Here is a 23,261-nt window from a genome sequence, read left to right on the forward strand (position 1 = left end):
TGTAACAATGTGTCTTTGGAACTTGTTATTGCGAAAAAAAAAATGGGTGAATCACTGAAGAAAAGAGAAACAAGACAAACAACATGAACTACAACTGACTTCAGCCACAGCCTTAGATGAAATCAACTGAAGATTTACACAATCAACAAACAGCTTTACCAGCTTCACTCATTACTAACCAGACTGACTTTCTTTCTATCAGATCAGAGATCAAAAGATCTTATTGAGAATTACAGAGATTTAGATGATAATTTTACTGTTTCGTTTGACGTTACCATTGTGGAGATCAGTGTTTTACTTAGTTGGGCTCCTGACCTACTAAACTGACTTAAAGTATTGCTAGAATATTTTGAGATATATGAGTGTATAACATAATTATTTTTCTTTAATTTCATAAGATTGAACAGTAATGTGATAACCAGAACACAGGGATATAAGAGCAGGTTGGCTTGAAATATTTTGAGCTTCAGCGTCGGCAACACTCAAAGAGAGAGATCAACAATCAGCATATGAATCTCAACAATGGTGACAATCACAAGGTTCATGATGCAATGCATGCTGGGTCCCAGCACAGGATAAAACTCATCAATGAATCCCAGCATGCATTGCAGCATGAATAAATTATGCCCCTGAATTGTTCACTTATTTTCTTGAATTCTTATGTGCTTATAATTTTGCTTTTGTCAAGTCAAGTCACCTTAATTCATGTAGTGCTTTAAACAAAATACATTGCGTCAAAGCAACTGAACAACATTCATTAGGAAAACAGTGTGTCAATAATGCAAAATGACAGTTAAAGGCAGTTCATCATTGAATTCAGTGATGTCATCTCTGTTCAGTTTAAATAGTGTCTGTGCATTTATTTGCAATCAAGTCAACGATATCTCTGTAGATGAAGTGACCCCAACTAAGCAAGCCAGAGGCGACGGCGGCTAGGAACCGAAACGCCATCGGTGACAGAATGGAGAAAAAAAACCTTGGGAGAAACCAGGCTCAGTTGGGGGGCCAGTTCTCCTCTGACCAGACGAAACCAGTAGTTCAATTCCAGGCTGCAGCAAAGTCAGATTGTGCAGAAGAATCATCTGTTTCCTGTGGTCTTGTCCTGGTGCTCCTCTGAGACAAGGTCTTTACAGGGGATCTGTATCTGGGGCTCTAGTTGTCCTGGTCTCCGCTGTCTTTCAGGGATGTAGAGGTCCTTTCTAGGTGCTGATCCAGCATCTGGTCTGGATACGTACTGGATCCGGGTGACTGCAGTGACCCTCTGATCTGGACACAGACTGGATCTGGTGGCCACAGTGACCTCGGAACAAAAGAGAAACAGACAAATATTACCGTAAATGCCATTCTTCTAATGATGTAGCAAGTACATAGGGTGTTATGGGAAGTGTTCCCGGTTCCGGTTTACCTAATTAATGCAGCCTAAAAATCCTTTAACGGATTTGGATATTAAAAGCATATTAGTATGTTGTGTGTAAGCCAAGTTAAAGAGATGGGTCTTTAATCTAGATTTAAACTGCAAGAGTGTGTCTGCCTCCCGAACAATGTTAGGTAGGTTATTCCAGAGTTTAGGCGCCAAATAGCAAAAGGATCTGCCGCCCGCAGTTGATTTAGATATTCTAGGTATTATCAAATTGCCTGAGTTTTGAGAACGTAGCGGACGTAGAGGATTATAATGTAAAAGGAGCTCATTCAAATACTGAGGTGCTAAACCATTCAGGGCTTGCTTTATAAGTAATAAGCAATATTTTTAAATCTATACAATGTTTGATAATGAGCCAGTGCAGTGTTGACAGGACCGGGCTTATATGGTCATACTTCCTGGTTCTGCTTCCTGCATTTTGGACTAGCTGTAGTTTGTTTACTAAGCGTGCAGAACAACCACCCAATAAAGCATTACAATAATCTAACCTTGAGGTCATAAATGCATGGATTAACATTTCTGCATTTAACATTGAGAGCATAGGCCGTAATTTAGATTTATTTTTGAGATGGAAAAACGCAGTTTTACAAATGCTAGAAACGTGGCTTTCTAAGGAAAGATTGCGATCAAATAGTACACCTAGGTTCCTAACTGATGACGAAGAATTGACAGAGCAACCATCAAGTCTTAGACAGTGTTCTAGGTTATTACAAGCAGAGTTTTTAGGTCCTATAATTAACACCTCTGTTTTTTTCAGAATTTAGCAGCAAGAAATTACTCGTCATCCAGTTTTTTATATCGACTATGCATTCCATTAGTTTTTCAAATTGGTGTGTTTCACCGGGCCGTGAAGAAATATAGAGCTAAGTATCATCAGCATAACAGTGAAAGCTAACACCATGTTTCCTGATGATATCTCCCAAGGGTAATATATAAAGCCCTAGTACTGAGCCTTGAGGTACTCCATGATGACAAGAGCAGATCATTTGTAACTCTAAGGAGAGCAGTCTCAGTACTATGATACGGTCTAAATCCTGACTGGAAATCCTCACATATACCATTTTTTGTCTTCAGTTTTAGTAGCATGTTTTGTGATGTTCAGAACTAAACTGTTTATTTATTTTGTGGATTGTCACCATTGTTGTGATTCATACACTGATTCTTGATGTGTCTGTCTAAATTTCAAAAAAGTTTTTTTGTTTTTTAAATGACTGATATTTTCTTAAGTCTTTCATAACTTATGGCTCAGCGGTGTTATTTTGCTGTACACAGGATTGGATAAGAAATAAGAGAATGTATGTTTGTACAACAATACCAGGTTTTCTTTGCAGCTGACTTTATATAACAAGTTCCAAAGACACATTGTTACAGTATGTAAAAAAAAAAAAAAGTCACTGTTCAAGAGCCCAACTAAAGTAAACACTGATCTCCATCATGGTAGTGAAAAAAACCCACCTAAACCTCTGTAACTCTCATTAAGATCTTCTGTAGACATCTGACAGAAATAAAGTTGGTCTGGTTAGTAATGTGAATCTGGTGAAGCTGTTTTAGGAGATGTTTAATCAGATCTTGAGAGATTTGATGAATTCTTTTATTTCAGTTGATTTCATCTAAGGCTGTGGCTGAAGTCAGTTGTAGTTCTTGTGTTTCTCTTTCCTTCAGTGATTCTGTTTGTTAATAGCAGGTGTTCATCACTAATGCTCAATCATCAATTAATCACAGAATTATCTCATTAACTTCACTGATTCAGTGTTACTCAAACACTCTGTAGTGTGCACACATTATAAGTGTTCATTCAAAACTAAGGATTTTGTTGTGGGGTTTAAAGGGTTAAAGATTTAAGATGAAGAAAAAACAGCATGAAACATTATTTAACAGTAATAAACTGTAATTAATTTGCAGGAAACAAACTGTATAATTTTCTGCCACCCCTGCTGCCAGTAAATAACTGTTTTTCTACAGTTTGTTTCTGTTTCTGTTAGGCATTACCAGTAAAGTACTGTTAATTTACAGCTCTCAACCATTAATTTACAACTCTTTTTCTTTTTACAGTGTTTTACCATGATTCTACCATGGAAATTAACTCCACTCCCACTGCTTCAAAAAGTTCGAGTTTAAAAGCTAGCATTCATACAATGTTAGTCCTGCGAACTTATTTCATCGGGGTCCACTGAGAAGGAATATTTCTTAAAGGTCCCCTTCTTCGTGATCCCATGTTTTAAACTTTAGTTAGTGTGCAATGTTGTTGTTAGAGTATAAATAATATCTGTAAAATTCTAAAGCTCAAAGTTCAATGCCAAGCGAGATATTTTATTTAACAGAATTCACCTACATCGAACGACCCGTTTGGACTACACCCCTCTAGTTCCTGCAGTAATGACGTCACTAAAAGTTTTTTGAGTAACCTCCGCCCACAGGAATACACAAAAAGGGGGCGTGGTCTTGTTGTGCTCCGACGGGAGAAGAGGAAGAGCTGCGTTTGTGTTTGTCGCCATGTCGTCGAAACGCTGTTATTTTCATCTCGGAGTCCAATCATCTTTGTTTGGGCTTCCCAGGGACGCTGTACTTGGAGATTAATGGTTACAATTTATGTTTAACTCGGTTCCCGAAAATTATAATCCACATGTAAAACTATGTGCAGCACATTTTGCTGAGGACAGCTTCCTCAATCTCAATCAGTTTAATGCTGGATTCACACAAAGATTATTCCTGAAAGATGGAGCAGTTCCTTATTTGTCTGGAGAAGGCGTTGTTTATGGACCACAACCGATAAGTGTATTTTATTATTTAAATTGGTGCGTTTAGCAGTTTCTGTAACTTATTACACAAAGGGCAACGCTGTTTAGCTTTGTTAATTAGATGTCAGGGCTGTGCAAAAAAATCGAATGGGATTTTCATGCGCATCTCCTCAGTAAAAACGCTCCTGTGATTATAAGTACATCTCCAGCACAACACTTGCTTCTCAAAACTAGTCCAATCCTGTTACCACGAGGGCAGCGTTCTGTCCAATCACAACACAGAAACCGCTGGCCCAATCAGAACTCGTTATGTATTTCTGAAGGAGGGACTTCATAGAACAAGGAAGTCATCAGCCCGTTTTTATGACAGTGAAAACAGCGGTACACAGATAAGTTAATTGTGTGAAAAATACTGTTTTTTTACACACGAAACATAAACACATTGTATTGCACACTGTAAACACAAAGCTTCAAAAAAGCACGAAAAACGGGACCTTTAATATAAAAATGCAAACACTTAATGTGTATTAGTAAAGAAACTAAAAGCATGACTTTTACTCAAATCACTGCAGCTCATTGTCAGCTGTAGCACACATGTATGTGCTGAAGAACTTAACACAGAGATCACCACTGTATCAGCGACTCCACATTTACTGTCTTTATATAAAGCAGCAGAAGATCAGAATTTGAGGCTCATCGTTGACTGAAGCACAGGCTCTACTCTCCAGCACAATGGTGAACCACAAAACTACATTAAACTAACAGATCTCTCTTGTGCAAACACACATTAATACAGTCGAGTTCAGTATTTACTCTCATTATCAGTGTATGACTTTGCATAACTTTTTTTCTATGTTCACAAATATTTCAGTCAAATTAACTTTTTTTTATTATTTGGTAAATCTGACCAATTTTACAATTTTACATTTTACAGTATATTGCTGTTTTTTCCTTGACTTAATGGCAACAAACTGTTTGTTGCCGTAAATCTTTAACCCTTTAAACCCCACAACGAAATCCTCAGTTTTAATGAACACTTATAATGTGTGCACACTACAGAGTGTTTGAGTAACACTGAATCAGTGAAGTTAATGAGATAATTGTGTGACTAATTGATGATTGAGCTTTAGTGATGAACACCTGCTATTAACAAACAGAATCACTGAAGGAAAGAGAAACACAAGAACTACAAATGACTTTAGCCACAGCCTTAGATGAAATCAACTAAAATAAAAGAATACATCAAATCTCTCAAGATCTGATTAAACAACTACAAGATCTTATTGAGAGTTACAGAGGTGTAGGTGTTTTTTCACTACCATGATGGAGATCAGTGTTTTATTTGTTTGGGCTCTTGAACCGTGACTTTTTAACACTAAGGTTTTTTTGTCGTTTGTAACAATGTGTCTTTGGAACTTGTTATTGCAAAAAAAAAAAAAAAAATGGGTGAATCACTGAAGAAAAGAGAAACAAGACAAACAACATGAACCACAACTGACTTCAGCCACAGCCTTAGATGAAATCAACTGAAGATTTAAACAATCAACAAACAGCTTTACCAGCTTCACTCATTACTAACCAGACTGACTTTCTTTCTATCAGATCAGAGATCAAAAGATCTTATTGAGAATTACAGAGATTTAGATGATAATTTTACTGTTTCGTTTGACGTTACCATTGTGGAGATCAGTGTTTTACTTAGTTGGGCTCCTGACCTACTAAACTGACTTAAAGTATTGCTAGAATATTTTGAGATATATGAGTGTATAACATAATTATTTTTCTTTAATTTCATAAGATTGAACAGTAATGTGATAACCAGAACACAGGGATATAAGAGCAGGTTGGCTTGAAATATTTTGAGCTTCAGCGTCGGCAACACTCAAAGAGAGAGATCAACAATCAGCATATGAATCTCAACAATGGTGACAATCACAAGGTTCATGATGCAATGCATGCTGGGTCCCAGCACAGGATAAAACTCATCAATGAATCCCAGCATGCATTGCAGCATGAATAAATTATGCCCCTGAATTGTTCACTTATTTTCTTGAATTCTTATGTGCTTATAATTTTGCTTTTGTCAAGTCAAGTCACCTTTATTTATGTAGTGCTTTAAACAAAATACATTGCGTCAAAGCAAATGAACAACATTCATTAGGAAAACAGTGTGTCAATAATGCAAAATGACAGTTAAAGGCAGTTCATCATTGAATTCAGTTATGTCATCTCTGTTCAGTTTAAATAGTGTCTGTGCATTTATTTGCAATCAAGTCAACGATATCGCTGTAGATGAAGTGACCCCAACTAAGCAAGCCAGAGGCGACGGCGGCAAGGAACCGAAACTCCATCGGTGACAGAATGGAGAAAAAAAACCTTGGGAGAAACCAGGCTCAGTTGGGGGGCCAGTTCTCCTCTGACCAGACGAAACCAGTAGTTCAATTCCAGGCTGCAGCAAAGTCAGATTGTGCAGAAGAATCATCTGTTTCCTGTGGTCTTGACCTGGTGCTCCTCTGAGACAAGGTCTTTACAGGGGATCTGTATCTGGGGCTCTAGTTGTCCTGGTCTCCGCTGTCTTTCAGGGATGTAGAGGTCCTTTCTAGGTGCTGATCCATCTGGTCTGGATACGTACTGGATCCGGGTGACTGCAGTGACCCTCTGATCTGGACACAGACTGGATCTGGTGGCCACGGTGACCTCGGAACAAGAGAGAAACAGACTAATATTAGCGTAGATGCCATTCTTCTAATGATGTAGCAAGTACATAGGGTGTTATGGGAAGTGTTCCCGGTTCCGGTTTACCTAATTAATGCAGCCTAAAAATCCTTTAATGGATTTGGATATTAAAAGCATATTAGTATGTTGTGTGTAAGCCAAGTTAAAGAGATGGGTCTTTAATCTAGATTTAAACTGCAAGAGTGTGTCTGCCTCCCGAACAATGTTAGGTAGGTTATTCCAGAGTTTGGGCGCCAAATAGGAAAAGGATCTGCCACCCGCAGTTGATTTAGATATTCTAGGTATTATCAAATTGCCTGAGTTTTGAGAACGTAGCGGACGTAGAGGATTATAATGTAAAAGGAGCTCATTCAAATACTGAGGTGCTAAACCATTTAGGGCTTGCTTTATAAGTAATAAGCAATATTTTTAAATCTATACAATGTTTGATAATGAGCCAGTGCAGTGTTGACAGGACCGGGCTTATATGGTCATACTTCCTGGTTCTGCTTCCTGCATTTTGGACTAGCTGTAGTTTGTTTACTAAGCGTGCAGAACAACCACCCAATAAAGCATTACAATAATCTAACCTTGAGGTCATAAATGCATGGATTAACATTTCTGCATTTAACATTGAGAGCATAGGCCGTAATTTAGATTTATTTTTGAGATGGAAAAACGCAGTTTTACAAATGCTAGAAACGTGGCTTTCTAAGGAAAGATTGCGATCAAATAGTACACCTAGGTTCCTAACTGATGACAAAGAATTGACAGAGCAACCATCAAGTCTTAGACAGTGTTCTAGGTTATTACAAGCAGAGTTTTTAGGTCCTATAATTAACACCTCTGTTTTTTCAGAATTTAGCAGTAAGAAATTACTCGTCATCCAGTTTTTTATATCGACTATGCATTCCATTAGTTTTTCAAATTGGTGTGTTTCACCGGGCTGCGAAGAAATATAGAGCTGAGTATCATCAGCATAACAGTGAAAGCTAACACCATGTTTCCTGATGATATCTCCCAAGGGTAATATATAAAGCCCTAGTACTGAGCCTTGAGGTACTCCATGATGACAAGAGCAGATCATTTGTAACTCTAAGGAGAGCAGTCTCAGTACTATGATACGGTCTAAATCCTGACTGGAAATCCTCACATATACCATTTTTTGTCTTCAGTTTTAGTAGCATGTTTTGTGATGTTCAGAACTAAACTGTTTATTTTTATTTTGTGGATTGTCACCATTGTTGTGATTCATACACTGATTCTTGATGTGTCTGTCTAAATTTCAAAAAAGTTTTTTTGTTTTTTAAATGACTGATATTTTCTTAAGTCTTTCATAACTTATGGCTCAGCGGTGTTATTTTGCTGTAGTATCAACATTCAATAAGAGAAGGGACACAGGATTGGATAAGAAATAAGAGAATGTATATTTGTACAACAATACCAGGTTTTCTTTGCAGCTGACTTTATATAACAAGTTCCAAAGACACATTGTTACAGTATGTAAAAAAAAAAAGTCACTGTTCAAGAGCCCAACTAAAGTAAACACTGATCTCCATCATGGTAGTGAAAAAAACCCACCTAAACCTCTGTAACTCTCATTAAGATCTTCTGTAGACATCTGACAGAAATAAAGTTGGTCTGGTTAGTAATGTGAATCTGGTGAAGCTGTTTTAGGAGATGTTTAATCAGATCTTGAGAGATTTGATGAATTCTTTTATTTCAGTTGATTTCATCTAAGGCTGTGGCTGAAGTCAGTTGTAGTTCTTGTGTTTCTCTTTCCTTCAGTGATTCTGTTTGTTAATAGCAGGTGTTCATCACTAATGCTCAATCATCAATTAATCACAGAATTATCTCATTAACTTCACTGATTCAGTGTTACTCAAACACTCTGTAGTGTGCACACATTATAAGTGTTCATTCAAAACTAAGGATTTTGTTGTGGGGTTTAAAGGGTTAAAGATTTAAGATGAAGAAAAAACAGCATGAAACATTATTTAACAGTAATAAACTGTAATTAATTTGCAGGAAACATACTGTAGAATTTACTGGCACCCCTGCTGCCAGTAAATAACTGTTTTTCTACAGTTTGTTTCTGTTAATTAATGGTTGCCAGCAAAAAAGTGTTTTTCTACCGTTTAGTGCCGTTAAGTCAAGGAAAAAAACAGTAATATACTGTAAAACGTAAAAGTCTGATTTACCAAATGAAAAAAAGTTAATTTGACTAAAATATTTGTGAACATCCATAGAAAAAAAGTTATGCAAAGTTATACACTAATAAAGAGAGTAAATACTGAAGATCTGTTAGTTTCATGTAGTTTTGTGGTTCACCATTGTGCTGGAGAGTAGAGCCTGTGCTTCAGTCAACGATGAGCCTCAAATTCTGATCTTCTGCTGCTTTATATAAAGACAGTAAATGTGGAGTCGCTGATACAGTGGTGATCTCTGTGTTAAGTTCTTCAGCACATACATGTGTGCTACAGCTGACAATGAGCTGCAGTGATTTGAGTAAAAGTCATGTTTTTAGTTTCTTTACTAATACACATTAAATGTTTGCATTTTTATATTAAGAAATATTCCTTCTCAGTGGACTCAGATGAAATAAGTTCATAGTACTAACATCGTAGGAATGCTAGCTTTTAAACTCGAACTGTTTGAAGCAGTGGGAGTGGAGTCAATTTCCATGGTAGAATTTACAGTGAAATACTGTAAAAAATAAGAGTTGTAAATTAATGACTGAAAGCTGTAAATTAACAGTACTTTACTGGCACCCCTGCTGTCAGTAAATTACTGTTATTTAACGGCACAATTTTTTACAGTGTACTTTCTCAAAAATGATTAATATTACCCAGAATGCACTGTTTTAATGAAAAACAGAGATGTTTAACAGTGAATAAATCTCCTTACTAACCTTTGTTTATTGTCTTAAAGTGCAAAGGTTCGTTGAACTTGCTTGTGTAAATCTAGTCATGTGCATTATCTCTGTCATTTGCATTAGTTACACAGAAAGATACATTTTAAGATAAATTCATCCGTTCTGATATAAGCCCCACAAAACTGTGACAATGCCTTGCAAATTAACCTTGACACACATTCAGCTTACACCATGATAGCAACCAACCATTGAATCAGTGTTAAAATAGTTGATTTGTCAATGTTAATTTAATCAAATCAAAATCACCTTTGTTGCAAAATCACAATTAATGTTGAAAAAAATTTTTTTGAAACGTCAATAAACCACCATTATTGTGATCTGTGTTTGTTTTAGTTGGGCTCTTGGCTCTTTGTACTTTATTGTTAGGTTTTCATTGTTATAATGTAATAAGATAATACACTGTAGTTTCACACTGAAATGGCATTCACTCAATGAAAAGCAGAGTCTAAAGCCAACACTCATCACAATAATGCTGGTTTGTTGAAATGTCTTTTTTTTTCAACATTAATTGTGGGAGCAAAAATGATATTAATTTAATGCAATTAACATAGACAAATCAAGTATTTTTTAACACTGATTCAGTGGTTTTCACCTGCTTTCTGTCATGAGCCAGGTTTGATTACCTAATTGCTGGGTGTCTTTTCCTCCCCTATTGTTAATCTCTCATTGGTTTCAGCTGTTCACTGTTACCGCTGGTGTTCATGCACCTGCACAAGCACCTGTTCTGTGTCTTCATGCTGATCACGCTGCCTACTTCTCCCTGTTCTCTGTTCTTGTCTGTGTCCGGGAATTGTTTAATGTGAGAGTGACGTGCTTCTCGCCCTCTCGCTTTATGCAGTTTGTGTTTGTGAGCCGGCATTATTATGAGTCCCAGTCCAGAGCCTGACCGTGTTTCTGCTGTCCTGATCTGCCATGCCGGGTCCTCTGACTACAGGTGTGGTTGTCTGGACCGTCTCTGCTTCATTCCAGTTGGGCTGCACTTCAGTTGAGGATCTGTGACTCAGGAAGCAACTGTATGATCCTTAGTTCTATGATCTTGTTGTTAGCCTGGTCTTCTTTCACAAACAGAAGAAAAGCCAATACAGCGAGTGTGCAGGGGCCCGTTTCAGAAAGGAGGTCAAGTGAAAACTCTGAGTATGTTAACCCTGAAATAAGGGAAACTGTAGGTTTTCTGTTACAGAATGGAAGGCTTGTTAAACCTGAGAAAGCAGGGTAAGTCAAGCCTGTTTCTGAAAGAGAGCTAACTTATACTGAGTCAGTTACCGTAGTTATTTACTCTATGAACCTAACCTGGTCAGGAGCAGGTTTTCTTCGGTAAACCCAGAGTTTATTTCAGTCTCCTCCCCAAAAACTGATGTTGATTTGTTTTGCTCCCCAAAACTCTAAACACATTCTTACTCACTAAAACACATTTTGCACTGTGTTGCAAAATGGTAAATACATGTGGCAAAAGTTAAACACAACCACAACACAGCTGTCATCGTTTACACACTACTCAAAATTATTCGCACTTGTTTCTAATGATGTGATCAAATCAGTTCTAGATTATAAGCCAGTACAGGTGGCCCAGGTGTGTTGAGTGTTGATACCACAATGGATGGAAACAATGTGAGAGCGGAGGAGGAAGAGGAGGAAGAGTTCATGTAAGAGGTGACGAACGAGGAGGAAGAGTACAAGGACAACGAAGAGCAAGACCAAGAAGAGTAATTTCAGATCAAATTCGGGCAACTGTGATAGACCATGTTCTTGTTCATGGAATGACAATGAGGGAAGCAGGACAAAGAGTACAACCCAATTTGTCCAGATTCTCTGTGGCCACCATAATCAGGTCATTCAGAGAAGAGAACAGGTAAATCTATTGTTTTTCTAATTTGTGTGACTGAAAGATTACTGTGTAGAATTGCAAGAGAACCAAATGAGGGTTCTCCCAACCGCAAGAGGCTCTCATTGTTCATATGATCCGTCAAAACAATGTCATCCGACTGCGTGAAATCCAGCAAAGACTTGTAGAAGACAATGTAAACTTTGAAGCTATCAACAGTGTCAGCCTTTCTACCATTTCCCGTGTCCAAGTGTACAGAGTACCCTTTGAGCGAGTGTGTTTGTGTGAGAGAGAGAGAGAGAGAGAAAGAGAGAGTGTGTGTGTGAGAGAGAGAGAGAGAGAGAGAGAGTGTGTGTGTGTGAGAGAGCGAGAGAGAAAGAGAGAGAGTGTGTGTGTGTGTGAGAGAGAGAGAGAGAGAGAGAGAGAGAGAAAGAGAGAGTGTGTGTGTGTGTGTGTGTGAGAGAGCGAGAGAGAAAGAGAGAGAGTGTGTGTGTGTGAGAGAGAGAGAGAGAGAGAGAGAGAGAGAGAAAGAGAGAGTGTGTGTGTGTGAGAGAGCGAGAGAGAAAGAGAGAGAGTGTGTGTGTGTGAGAGAGAGAGAGAAAGAGAGAGAGTGTGTGTGTGAGAGAGAGAGAGAAAGAGAGAGAGTGTGTGTGTGTGAGAGAGCGAGAGAGAAAGAGAGAGAGTGTGTGTGTGTGAGAGAGAGAGAGAGAGAGAGAGAGAGAAAGAGAGAGTGTGTGTGTGAGAGAGAGAGAGAGAGAGAGAGAGTGTGTGTGTGTGAGAGAGCGAGAGAGAAAGAGAGAGAGTGTGTGTGTGTGTGAGAGAGAGAGAGAGAGAGAGAGAGAGAGAGAGAAAGAGAGAGTGTGTGTGTGTGAGAGAGCGAGAGAGAAAGAGAGAGAGTGTGTGTGTGAGAGAGAGAGAGAAAGAGAGAGAGTGTGTGTGTGTGAGCGAGAGAGGAGAGACAGTGTGTGTGTGTGAGAGCGAGAGAGAAAGAGAGAGAGAAAGAGAGAGAGTGTGTGTGTGTGAGAGAGCGAGAGAGAAAGAGAGAGAGTGTGTGTGTGTGTGAGAGAGAGAGAGAGAGAGAGAGAAAGAGAGAGTGTGTGTGTGTGAGAGAGCGAGAGAGAGAGAGAGAAAGAGAGAGTGTGTGTGTGTGAGAGAGCGAGAGAGAAAGAGAGAGAGAGTGTGTGTGTGAGAGAGAGAGAGAAAGAGAGAGAGTGTGTGTGTGAGCGAGAGAGGAGAGACAGTGTGTGTGTGAGAGCGAGAGAGAAAGAGAGAGAGAAAGAGAGAGAGTGTGTGTGTGAGCGAGAGAGAAAGAGAGAGAGAGAGAGTGTGTGTGTGTGTGTGAGAGAGAGAGAGAAAGAGAGAGAGAGAGAGAGAGAGAGAAAGAGAGAGAGTGTGTGTGTGTGTGCATGAAAGAGAGAGTATGTGTGTGAGAGAGAGAGAAAGAGTGTGTGTGTGTGTCACCGGCTGCTAAACCGGTCTGATCAGTATCATTGTTCAGTCCTGTAAGTGAATACGTTGCAGATCGGACAGACAGGAAAAAGAGCAAAAGAGAATACTGAAAGGGAAAGAGAAAACTACAGCAGCAAAGATAAACAGGGGAGATGAAGATAAAGAGCGGCATAAGGAGAAGGGGTAGCAGAGAAAAACAGGGTGAAAGTCTAGAGTTATGACTGAGCTATAAACACAGTCACATGTTACTTGCATATAGATATATGGAGGAATCAGTCTAATGAGGCCCGCATGGATTCATTGCTCTCAGAACACACAAATACTCTACCTTATCTTCTGTCTCTGTCATTACAGTAAGTATATACAGTGTATTAATGTGTGTGCGTCTGCTTTTATGTGTTTATTTTGAGTTTTGTTTAATTTTACAAAGATATGCTTTGGGACAAAAGTATACTTTAAGGGATTGGATTTGGGTTTGTAGTCATTATAAATCACTTTATATAGAAACCTAGAGATTACCAAAGTAATGTTAGTCCTCATTCACACGATTAGATAAACATTTGTGCAAAGGTGTTATGACTAAAGAAAAAGTAATCACATGAATGCATATTAAGAACAGTAATATTGTGTTTACAGTGCTTTAGTTTGAACTGTTAAGGTATTTGTTTATGCATCCTTTCAAACGAAACTTTCTAGGATTAAACACGATTTCTCTGCAATCGCTATATAAAGGTCATAGTAATTCTGTGTGAATTTAGTGCTGCAGTTTTTGGCATTTTAATATAATATTGCACCGTATAACAGTGGCATAATACTGTTTTAATGCTTCAAGCCCTGAACATACGTCACATGATGAACACTGTTAAAACTGCCACGTATGTGACTTACAGCTGAAGTGAGTACTGAAGGATTCTGGTATCGAGACTGAATGTGTCAGGCCAGACAAACCTGTTTCGGCCTCACTTTTCACTCTCCTGTCACTTGGTATTTGTATTAAAAACAGTGTTTCAGAGCCAAGCTTTCTTTGGAATGGAGCAGGAACAGAAATGGGGATATTTGCTGAGCTAGGATTGGTCAGGTGTTTTAAGGCAGGGCTTAGCAAAGGATCATTTCACCGGTAATAACACTGATTCTTGAGAAGTGGGAAAAAACGAGTGCAAAACAGTTCAGACAAATGAGAGGACATTTTTGTATCTTGCATACAGGCTAAACTATGCTATGATGCAACCTCCCAACTTTCTTTTTTTATCAGAATGTGCTTTTTAACTTGCCATCACTTAATTTGCATTAAAGCAATTTAAGATGTTTTTAAAACACATTCTCATAGCAGACAGATTACGTTTTCACATGGGACCAACAATTCCTCAACAAATATAATATATCATTATGAAATTTGTAGTCATTATATCAGATACATTGAATCAATCAATTACTGTATTAAAACAAATACAACAAACTGTATGTTATTGTTTATAAAGCTTTCATTCACGATTCACATTTAAGTATTTTGTTATGTCATTGGAACATGAATGATTCTCATCTCAGAACTGTATGTCTGCTGCTATGGTAACAAGGTATCTTTTACAAACAGTAAAATGAACAAATAAAACAATTGGTTGTTTCTTCTTTCTATTTACATTCAACAGGATCTTAATATTCACATTTAAACATCTTAACAAATGATCTAAAAATGATCAGAACACATATAATCAGAACACAAACGGACAGTATTATGTACAGACATGTTTTATTCAGTGTTATGTGTTCCCTCAACCCAAACTCTACTAGAAGTGGTGACCAGCAGTCCACAAAAGAGATATATTTAGTATTTAAACATTATTAGAAAAATCAAACACTCATGTAGTAGTCATTTTGTTTTCTCTGTTGATGCGAGATGCTACTAGAACCTGCTTCAGGAGAATTCAATTATCTGAACATTTCAAATCATTTCCTCATATATCAGAGCATGGTGTTGACATATCATGGTTGTGACGCAGGAAATATGAACTTTAGGATTTCAAATATTCATTTATAAAGCCATAAAACTGACCAGAGCCTGTATGACACTGATGTACTCTGCAGAAGTTAAAGGGATAATTCACCCAAAAATGAAAATTCTGGCATCATTTACTCATGTCGTTCCAAACCTGTATGAGTTGCTTTTTATGTGGAACATAAAAGAAGATATTTTGAAGATTGCTGGAAATCAAACAGTTGGTGGTTCCCATTGACATCCATAGTATTTATTTTCTTACTGAAGTCAATGGGAACCACCAACTGTAAATGATGACAGAATTTTAATTTTTGAGTGACCTATCCCTTTAATGTGGTCTTAATGTATCCCTTGTTCCTGGTTTAAAGAGGACTAATCATTAACTAAGATTAGACCAGGGGGGTCAAACTCAGTTCCTGGAGGGCCGGAGCCATGCAGAGTTTCTGTTCCAACTCTGCTTCAACACACATACCATGTAGCGTTCAAATAAGCCTGAAAGACTTAATTAGTTGGATCAGGTGTGTTTAATTAGGGTTGAATCTAAACTATGCAGTGCTCAGACCCTCCAGCAACTGATTTTGGCACCCTTGGGTTAGACACTGAGTGGACATCTGCTGGATGTTTCCATTCTTTGGTGTCTTCCCCTAAAGAATCTTATCGAGAGTTCACCCCATCTACATCCACAGTGTGAGGGACACACCTTCAATATGTGGGGGAATATGATGCAGAAGCATGTTTGATGGGAGTTTGTGTAACTCGTTAAAACTGGAGAAATGGAGAAAGATTATTTTTTTCTTGATTGGTGTGATGGAAGTTTTGGGTGGAGGTTGGCAGCTTCAAGAGGAACAGAGAGAGTGAAGCGTATGGAAAGTGAATTTGTGCCTCGTTGTGTAGGATAAAACATGTTGCTTGTTCAGTGACTGTAGCTGGAGGGAGGGAGCATTTGATTGTAGTCCTGGTTGGTGTTAGTGTTGTAGACACTAGTTGAGTAGTATTTTTGTGGTTAACTATTATGTTTAAGGAGCTCTGTCGTTGCAAGTTCGAGGTGGAACTGATGCTCCTTCGTTCAAGCTGAGACGTCTGAAAGCATGGTAGAGATACGAGCTGAAGGAGTGGGATCATCAGGTTATATGTATCTTATGCAGAGCAGTGGTAAAAGAAGCAATGTGCTTCTATGATTGTGTCCAGTGAGGTTGCGTAAATGAAGAAAGAAGGAAAAAAAAAAGGGAACATAACAGAACCTTGAGGAACACCAGTGATTAGCTGTTGTTACACAGAGACTCCTCCTCTTTGTGACGCCTTAAAAAAATCTGCTTATGAGGCAGGACTGAAGCTACAAGAGTATCGTAACTATGATGCCCAAGTCAGAAAGTCAGCATCTTGACAGAAGATGGTGTGAACAGCCTTTCTAACACACTCAGCGTCCGAATGCACTCGTTTGCTTGCCTGACACTTAGTGATGACGAAATGAAGGAGGTTGTTGATCTGTGTCATGCAACTGAGAGATTAGTTTGTGTCTGCTCTTAGTTTATATGACATCGTCATACAAACAGAGCAATGTTTTGAAAGCTTTATAGTGTCACAGTGTTGATATCTCCACTTTTCCTAAATTTGTTGGAAGTCAACAAACCAACGATGGTTAAGACTAGCCCATAAATGCTGCTTTTGCATATAATCAAACGAAGTATGTTAACATCCACTAAATCTCTCTCTGAAGCTCAGGCCATCACCATCCAGGTGTCGAGGAGCCCCATCACAGCACCGGTTCAGGGAAGTGCTCTTTTCTCTGTGGACATCACATGCACCGGTACTCCAGAAATCAGATGGATGTTCAGTTCTGTGAGCAAACAGCAAAGCATTGCAGCTTGGATGCTCGGTTGCACTGCAAACGTGACGGAAATGTACGAGGGACGAGTGCAGACTCACCCCAACGGCTCTCTAACCATAACAGACCTACGTCTACAAGACTCTGGCTATTACACCATCACTGTGACTGAACCGTCTGGAAACAGCAAGGACGTGTGTATGGTGTTGACTGTAACTGGTGAGCATGCCGTTTCTGATATATGTAGAGACACAAATACCCCCAGACGTAATGCTTTCTTCCATCTATCCTGTGTTTGACCTGTATGTTTCAGAGGTGCTGTATGAGGACATTCAGTACTTTATCGTGTTCATCATTGTGTTGGGCACGCTGGCTGTATTTCTGATGCTGTGCATGTGGCTCTTGAATAAACTACACAACATCATAAAGACCTGCAGACAACAGAGACGCTTGCCAGGTATCAAACTACACTGACTGTCATTTACATTTATTGAAATGCACTCGTTGTCCCACATCTGTGTTATGTTACATGTCCTGAATGTGCATGGCAGCCCAGGCTGTTTGATCCATCAGAAAGAGTGTTTGGCAGAACATGACTGTTTAAAGATGTATGAGATAAGATGTAATCTTACTTTTGATTTGCAACTGAAACTGAACCGTTGTATTTGCATTCTGCACAGAGCACAGTGAGACTGAACTACAGCCACTGGGACAGAAATGAACAGAACCGGCCTCCTTCTGATTAGTGATTGACCAGATGAGTGGTAAACTTCACATCTGCCACAAGCGTTCATTTTCCTCGACAGTCTCAGACGAGTGTAGATCAACATGTTCAATCACACAGACATCAACACTGAACTGCAGACCGCAGCAGGACAATCACATACTTGTACATGTGTTATTATACATATAAATGGTCATAGGACGTCCTCTCAAGTACCAGATGGTGGGAAATTTATGAATGTTCTTTGTGTGTTTATTTTAATGGATGAATGTTTTTAAAAATCATTGGATATTGCAGGGGCAAGTTTCTATTTGTGGTTCAGGTACCAATCCTAGTGAAATTCCTGTTATGTTTATGTCTCTTATGAAACAAAAGGATTTAAATATGGCTCAGTGTCGTGATTGCTAAATGGTAACATCTAACAAATATTTAGATAAAAAAATGCATATTTAATAAATGCCCCCCCCCCAAAATAAATAAATAAATATCTTTGCATAATGATGATTACCTGCACTGGATTTCTCCTTTAACCAGTTTCCCTTTTATTTTCCAGTGTACAGAAGGATTGCTTTTTTCTGTTTGTACAAATATGACCCTGCAGCACAGAAGCAGTCTGAAGTCTCTGGGGTATATTTGTAGAAATAGACAAAAACGTAATGTTTGATTAGTAATATGCATTGCTAAGAGCTTCATTTGAACAACTTTAAAGATGATTTTCTCAATATTTAGATTGTTTGTGCTCCCTCAGATTCCAGATTTTCTAATAGTTGTATCTCAGACAAATATTGTCCTCCGAACAAACCACACATCAATGGAGAGATAATTTACTCAGCTTTCAGATGATGTAGAAATCTCGAATTCCAAAAATTGACACCTAAGACTGGTTTTGTGCTCCAAGGTCACACATGTGCTCTCACAACAAAGAAAGAATGCAGAGCTGGTAGTACAAATGTTTTATTTCCAACAAGTGTTTTGGCCATCACTAGCCTTTTAGATAAATGACAGAGCGTTATCAAGCGCTGAAGAGATGCATCAAATCAAGGTGAGACCCCAGTGGGCTCTAGGGACAGGGGGTCAGGGCCGCCATCAGCAGCTCCATCTTGTACACAAAGTTCCTTCCTTCCATGCGGCTCCAGTGCACCTCCTTGTAAGGCCCCCTGAGGTGCGTCCATCTGGCGTCCTGCAGCACATCGCTCTTGGGCAGCTCTTTGGCTTGACTGCGCGGGAACTGAACCAGCACCTTACAGCCGCTCTCTGGACCGTTGCGCACTGCAGACAGACAGAAGCTCATCATGCATTACTGTTTATAGATCTCCATGCTCCGGCCTCAGGTCAGATCACCGCTGGCTCAGACTCACCTGAGATGGTGTACTCTCCGCTGGGAGACGTGACTGTGATGGCAGAGGCGTTCCCGATGCTCTCGATGGGGCCGAGGCCCACGTGATTACTAAAACTCAACACGTGCCAGCCCATGACTTTAGCCAGCTGCTGCACAGCGTGTACCTGATGCTGCGACATCTGCACACACACACACACACACACACCCCATCATGACATTATTACACCCAGAGTTTAGAAAAATTTAAGATTTGTTTGAAACGTGTTCTTCCAAAATCAGGATTAGTTTGTTTCTTCATCAGGTTTGTAGAAGTGTAGCACTGCATCAGTGTCTCATCAATGGATGCTCTGCAGTGAATGGGTGCCGTCAGAATGAGAGTCCAAACTAGGGGTTGATCGAGATGTGTTTTAAGGCCGATACCGATTATTACAGATCAAGTAGACCGATAACCGATACTTTGAACCGATCTTGGCCTATGTGAGTTAGTTTTAATTTACAGTACAGTGCTTCATTTTTTTGGCAAATAAAGGGTCTACCATTAACATTAAAATGGAAGAAATTGCATATTGTATGATTATTCTTTTAAGCAAAATTTGTAATAATTGTTGTAGTAGTTGGGAGTTTAAGTAAAAACTAAATAAAAATCTTTTGACTGAAAATGTTTCCTCGGCCAAAGCCCATTCCACAGCTTTACCCATCACACACACCCAGCTTAAGAGCAGTGTTTGTCTTCTTGTAATTAGGAGCACTTGTCCTAATAATAAAACTATTTAGGAGCACCTTCTGATCAAAAATCTAAAATTCTGATCAAAAATGTACCTTTGTAATACAAGGTGAAATGTGAATATTTTCTTTTTACCTTTGCAATGACATCATTTTCATCTTTCAAATTCAAAAATGTATGTTTATAAGCTTCTTAAAATTGCTATTTAAAAATCTAATATGAAGTAGAATAAGATAAATAAGTTATCAACCATATGAAATTAGTATTAACAAAAAAATAAATCCATCAAGATGTTTTTAACTCAAATACATAGAGTATATAATCCATAATAACACTTCCTCCAGTGGAAAAGTGCATGTGACTCTCACATCAAAACATTAGTTTAGATCTGTTTAAATGCTGCTTGATCTGTGCAGATTTCTCTCCTGATTCAGACCAGAACACTTTTTCACTGGAGGAAGTGTTATTATGGATTATAGACTCTATGTGTTTGAGTTAAAATCATCTTAATGCTGGATGTGTTTCATCTTTTGTCTTCTCCAGATGTTCACTGATGGACTGGAGTGCTGTGGATTATTGTGATGTTTTTATCAGACTCTCATTCTGACGGCACCCATTCACTGCAGAGCATCCATTGATGAGACACTGGTCCTGATGTCAGATGAGCACACTTCTGTGTCTGTGCACCTGTGACAGCAGGAAGTCCTGCAGCTCCTGCTCCTGGTGTGAGAGCGTGATGACGCGGCCGTCTCGATGCACCACCCTGATCTGCTCCACACCGATGTTCAGCTGCAGCTGGATCGACCTGAGCAGCACATCAGACACTCAGGGTTAATGCAGGGATCATTCACTGTGCTTTTTTCATCATCATACCTGCCTTTATATTTTAAGATGTAAGCATTATGGATAGTTTGTGTTTCTGGTGTCTGTTATCAGGTCATACTTGCAGATCTGCTCGTATCCCTGCGAGGTGATGAGCACTTTGACGCTGGACTCATACACATCGTTGATGTTTGACCAGTGGGCCTGGATCTGAGGGTCCTCTATACGACTGGCCAGCGTGTCGATGGTCCGCGCCGTCCTGAAACAGACACACTTCACTGAGCTTTGGCCAATATATACTGCAATATACACACACCTATACATAATACATATGCATGACACAAATCATAGCTTTTCACAGCCCTACTTTCTTCGTTCTTAGCTTGGATGCTGAAACAAGTCTGTCGAACACTCGTTTTTACAGGTCACCTTCCATAACTACACTGTACTCATGCAGGATTAGTAGATGCTCACCTGCTCCTCAGGAAGATGTGTTTGGCCTGTTTGATGATCTTCTCCAGGAGTCCCTCGCTCTGCTGCAGCGAGCTGATCTCTGCTTTGTCGTAGGCCATGGGTCCCGCCAGACGCAAGCGCTTGTGACCGAACGGAGCGCTGGCAGGATGAGGCATCACCACCGAGCTCAGCGTCTGCTTGTGGAACTGCACACACACACACACACACACACACACACACAGGTGAGCAGGAGGAGCGCTCTGGACTCGTGCGTCTGCTGTGACAGGACTGTACCTCTCGGATCAGCTGGTGGAGGTTGTGCTCTAACACATACAGATGATCGTCTGGTTTACTCTTCTCCGGGGAGGCTCTCTGGCTTCTCTTCTCTCCAGTGGAGTGACAGAGAGAGATGGACAGCTGCAGACCTGAACACACACACACACACAGTTAGACAGTTAGTTCTGAGGTTAAATACAGATAAGATCCAGTAGTTTACTAGCTATGATCTTTGCATAGCTATAACAGGAAACACATGCTAACAATGCTTTAGTAAAAATAAAGCATAGACATAAACCCAAACAGACTCGTGAAACATTGCTGGTGTCTCATATGTTACAGCAGTACACATTTATTATCAGTAACTGTGACAGATTACAGTTACATGCATTTTGTAATTAAATGTGATTCTGTTACATGTACACACTGATTATAATATCAAATATGGAGCATTGATACAGTAACACTTTATAATAAGACTTCATTTCTTAACGTTATTTTTTAAGGCATTTATTAATCTGAGTTACTGTTCATTTCAACATTTACGTATTGTAACAGATGCGTTGCTCATCGTTAATGAATGCATTAACCAGCTTTATCTAATGCAACCTCAGTGTCGAGTGTTTCTGGTAACAGAGTACTCCCACAATGCATTACTACTAACAGAGTTACAGCGTTCATCAGACGAGCGTCTGCTGAATGAATGCATGCATGTAAATACCAGGAAAGGGCTGTGAGATGATCTGGTTCTTGACCACGATGTGAGGAATCTGTGATTTGATCTGAACAGCTTCACGTGAGAGCTGAGCAAAGATCTCCTTACACAGCAGCACATTCTGAGCCGCTTCCAGCTTGAGATGCCACATCTGAGAAGCTGAGAGAACAGACACGTTCAGGAGAACACTGGTCTTTAGGGAAGCCTTTCTTTACTAAAAAAGTGAGTGTGTGATTTATGTTTTATTACATTGGCTTTATAATTAGTAATATGCATTGCTAAGAGCTTCATTTGAACAACTTTAAAGATGATTTTCTCAATATTTAGATGTTTGTGCTCCCTCAGATTCCAGATTTTCTAATAGTTGTATCTCAGACAAATATTGTCCTCCGAACAAACCACACATCAATGGAGAGATCATTTATTATAAATCTCAGTTTCAAGAAACCCTTAAGACTGGTTTTGTGCTCCAGGGTCACACATCTACAAAGGTGAGTAAGTACTGTTTGAAGCAGTGTTTCTCATCGGTCGCTCTAGCGGTCTTTACCAGGTTTGGCTTTGGGCTGTCTTCTGAAGAGACTGACTGTGCCGAGGTCTCCGATATCAGGAGACTGCTTCTGGATGGACACCTGGAGAAACACACACACACGGTTCATCAGGTGAAAAACAGCATGTGATGCCAGCTCATCTAGAACCTGTGTCACCTTAATATACGCCGACCCCTCCAGGTCACTGGGGATCTGCACGCTGAGCGGACAGTAATCCTCGGGGATCTTCTTATCTAGGTCGAGGTCTGTGTTCTTGATGACCTCAAACGTGCCGTGATGAGGGAACAGAGACCCTGCATGTTAAAGAGGTCATGAGATGCAATTTACATTTGTCCTTTCTCTCTGGAGTGTTACAAGCTTTTGGTGCATGAAGAAGATCTGTAAAGTTGTAAATACTAAAGTCTCAAACACAAAGAGAAATTCTTTATCAAAGTTAAGGCTCGTGCACGCCCCCTAAAACACCTCGTTTAAACACCCCCCCCACATCTCTACATCACTGTGTGGAAATATTTGTGTAATGCTGCCCAATGTTCACGCAAAGAAAGAAGTAACGTGGTTTCAGTAACACAGTTAGTGTTGAAGCAGTCATGTCAGAGAGATGTGTGTGTATCTAGGAGAAAGACAAAGCACTTTATTTGGTCTTCTGAAAGTAGATGCATTTAGGAATCTTTAAGATCACTTACAACAGAACAGCAGTGCATTTTATGGACGACCGTTTCGTGAACCTCAGAGAGGAGGATATTCTGACTTTACTTCGACAATC

At 39.4% G+C, this 23,261-nt stretch overlaps 2 protein-coding genes across 3 annotated transcripts in view; one reads left to right on the forward strand and one right to left on the reverse strand.

Annotated features, from left to right (window-relative positions):
• The first annotated feature begins 13,116 nt into the window (after positions 1–13,116).
• LOC132108545 (V-set and transmembrane domain-containing protein 5) lies at positions 13,117–17,840 on the forward strand. Its single transcript, XM_059515245.1, has 4 exons — positions 13,117–13,432; positions 16,790–17,116; positions 17,211–17,354; positions 17,578–17,840. Exons 1-4 carry the CDS (start codon positions 13,360–13,362, stop codon positions 17,616–17,618), a joined length of 585 nt encoding a protein of 194 aa, XP_059371228.1. The 5' UTR covers positions 13,117–13,359; the 3' UTR covers positions 17,619–17,840.
• Positions 17,841–18,559: 719 nt separating this feature from the next.
• med17 (mediator complex subunit 17) overlaps positions 18,560–23,261 on the reverse strand; it is a 13,952-nt gene continuing 9,250 nt past the window's right edge. For both annotated transcript variants that reach the window (XM_059514996.1, XM_059514997.1), the window contains 9 exons: positions 22,655–22,791; positions 22,498–22,579; positions 21,957–22,109; positions 21,254–21,384; positions 20,981–21,165; positions 20,628–20,765; positions 20,372–20,489; positions 18,980–19,139; positions 18,560–18,890 (listed from right to left, as the gene is read on the reverse strand). In XM_059514996.1, coding sequence (XP_059370979.1) covers positions 18,682–18,890; positions 18,980–19,139; positions 20,372–20,489; positions 20,628–20,765; positions 20,981–21,165; positions 21,254–21,384; positions 21,957–22,109; positions 22,498–22,579; positions 22,655–22,791 — 1,313 coding nt within the window. In that variant the 3' untranslated portion in view covers positions 18,560–18,681. The remainder of the gene's footprint in view (positions 18,891–18,979; positions 19,140–20,371; positions 20,490–20,627; positions 20,766–20,980; positions 21,166–21,253; positions 21,385–21,956; positions 22,110–22,497; positions 22,580–22,654; positions 22,792–23,261) is intronic.

This window comes from Carassius carassius, chromosome 28, assembly GCF_963082965.1.
Source record: "Carassius carassius chromosome 28, fCarCar2.1, whole genome shotgun sequence".
NCBI lineage: Eukaryota > Metazoa > Chordata > Actinopteri > Cypriniformes > Cyprinidae > Carassius > Carassius carassius.

Coding starts and splice junctions, on each gene's coding strand:
- LOC132108545 (XM_059515245.1), top strand. CDS start 13,360: ATGAGGCCCGCATGGATTCATTGCTCTCAGAACACACAAATACTCTAC. Junction 17,117..17,210: donor TATGGTGTTGACTGTAACTG/GTGAGCATGCCG, acceptor TGTATGTTTCAG/AGGTGCTGTATGAGGACATT. Junction 17,355..17,577: donor ACAACAGAGACGCTTGCCAG/GTATCAAACTAC, acceptor CATTCTGCACAG/AGCACAGTGAGACTGAACTA.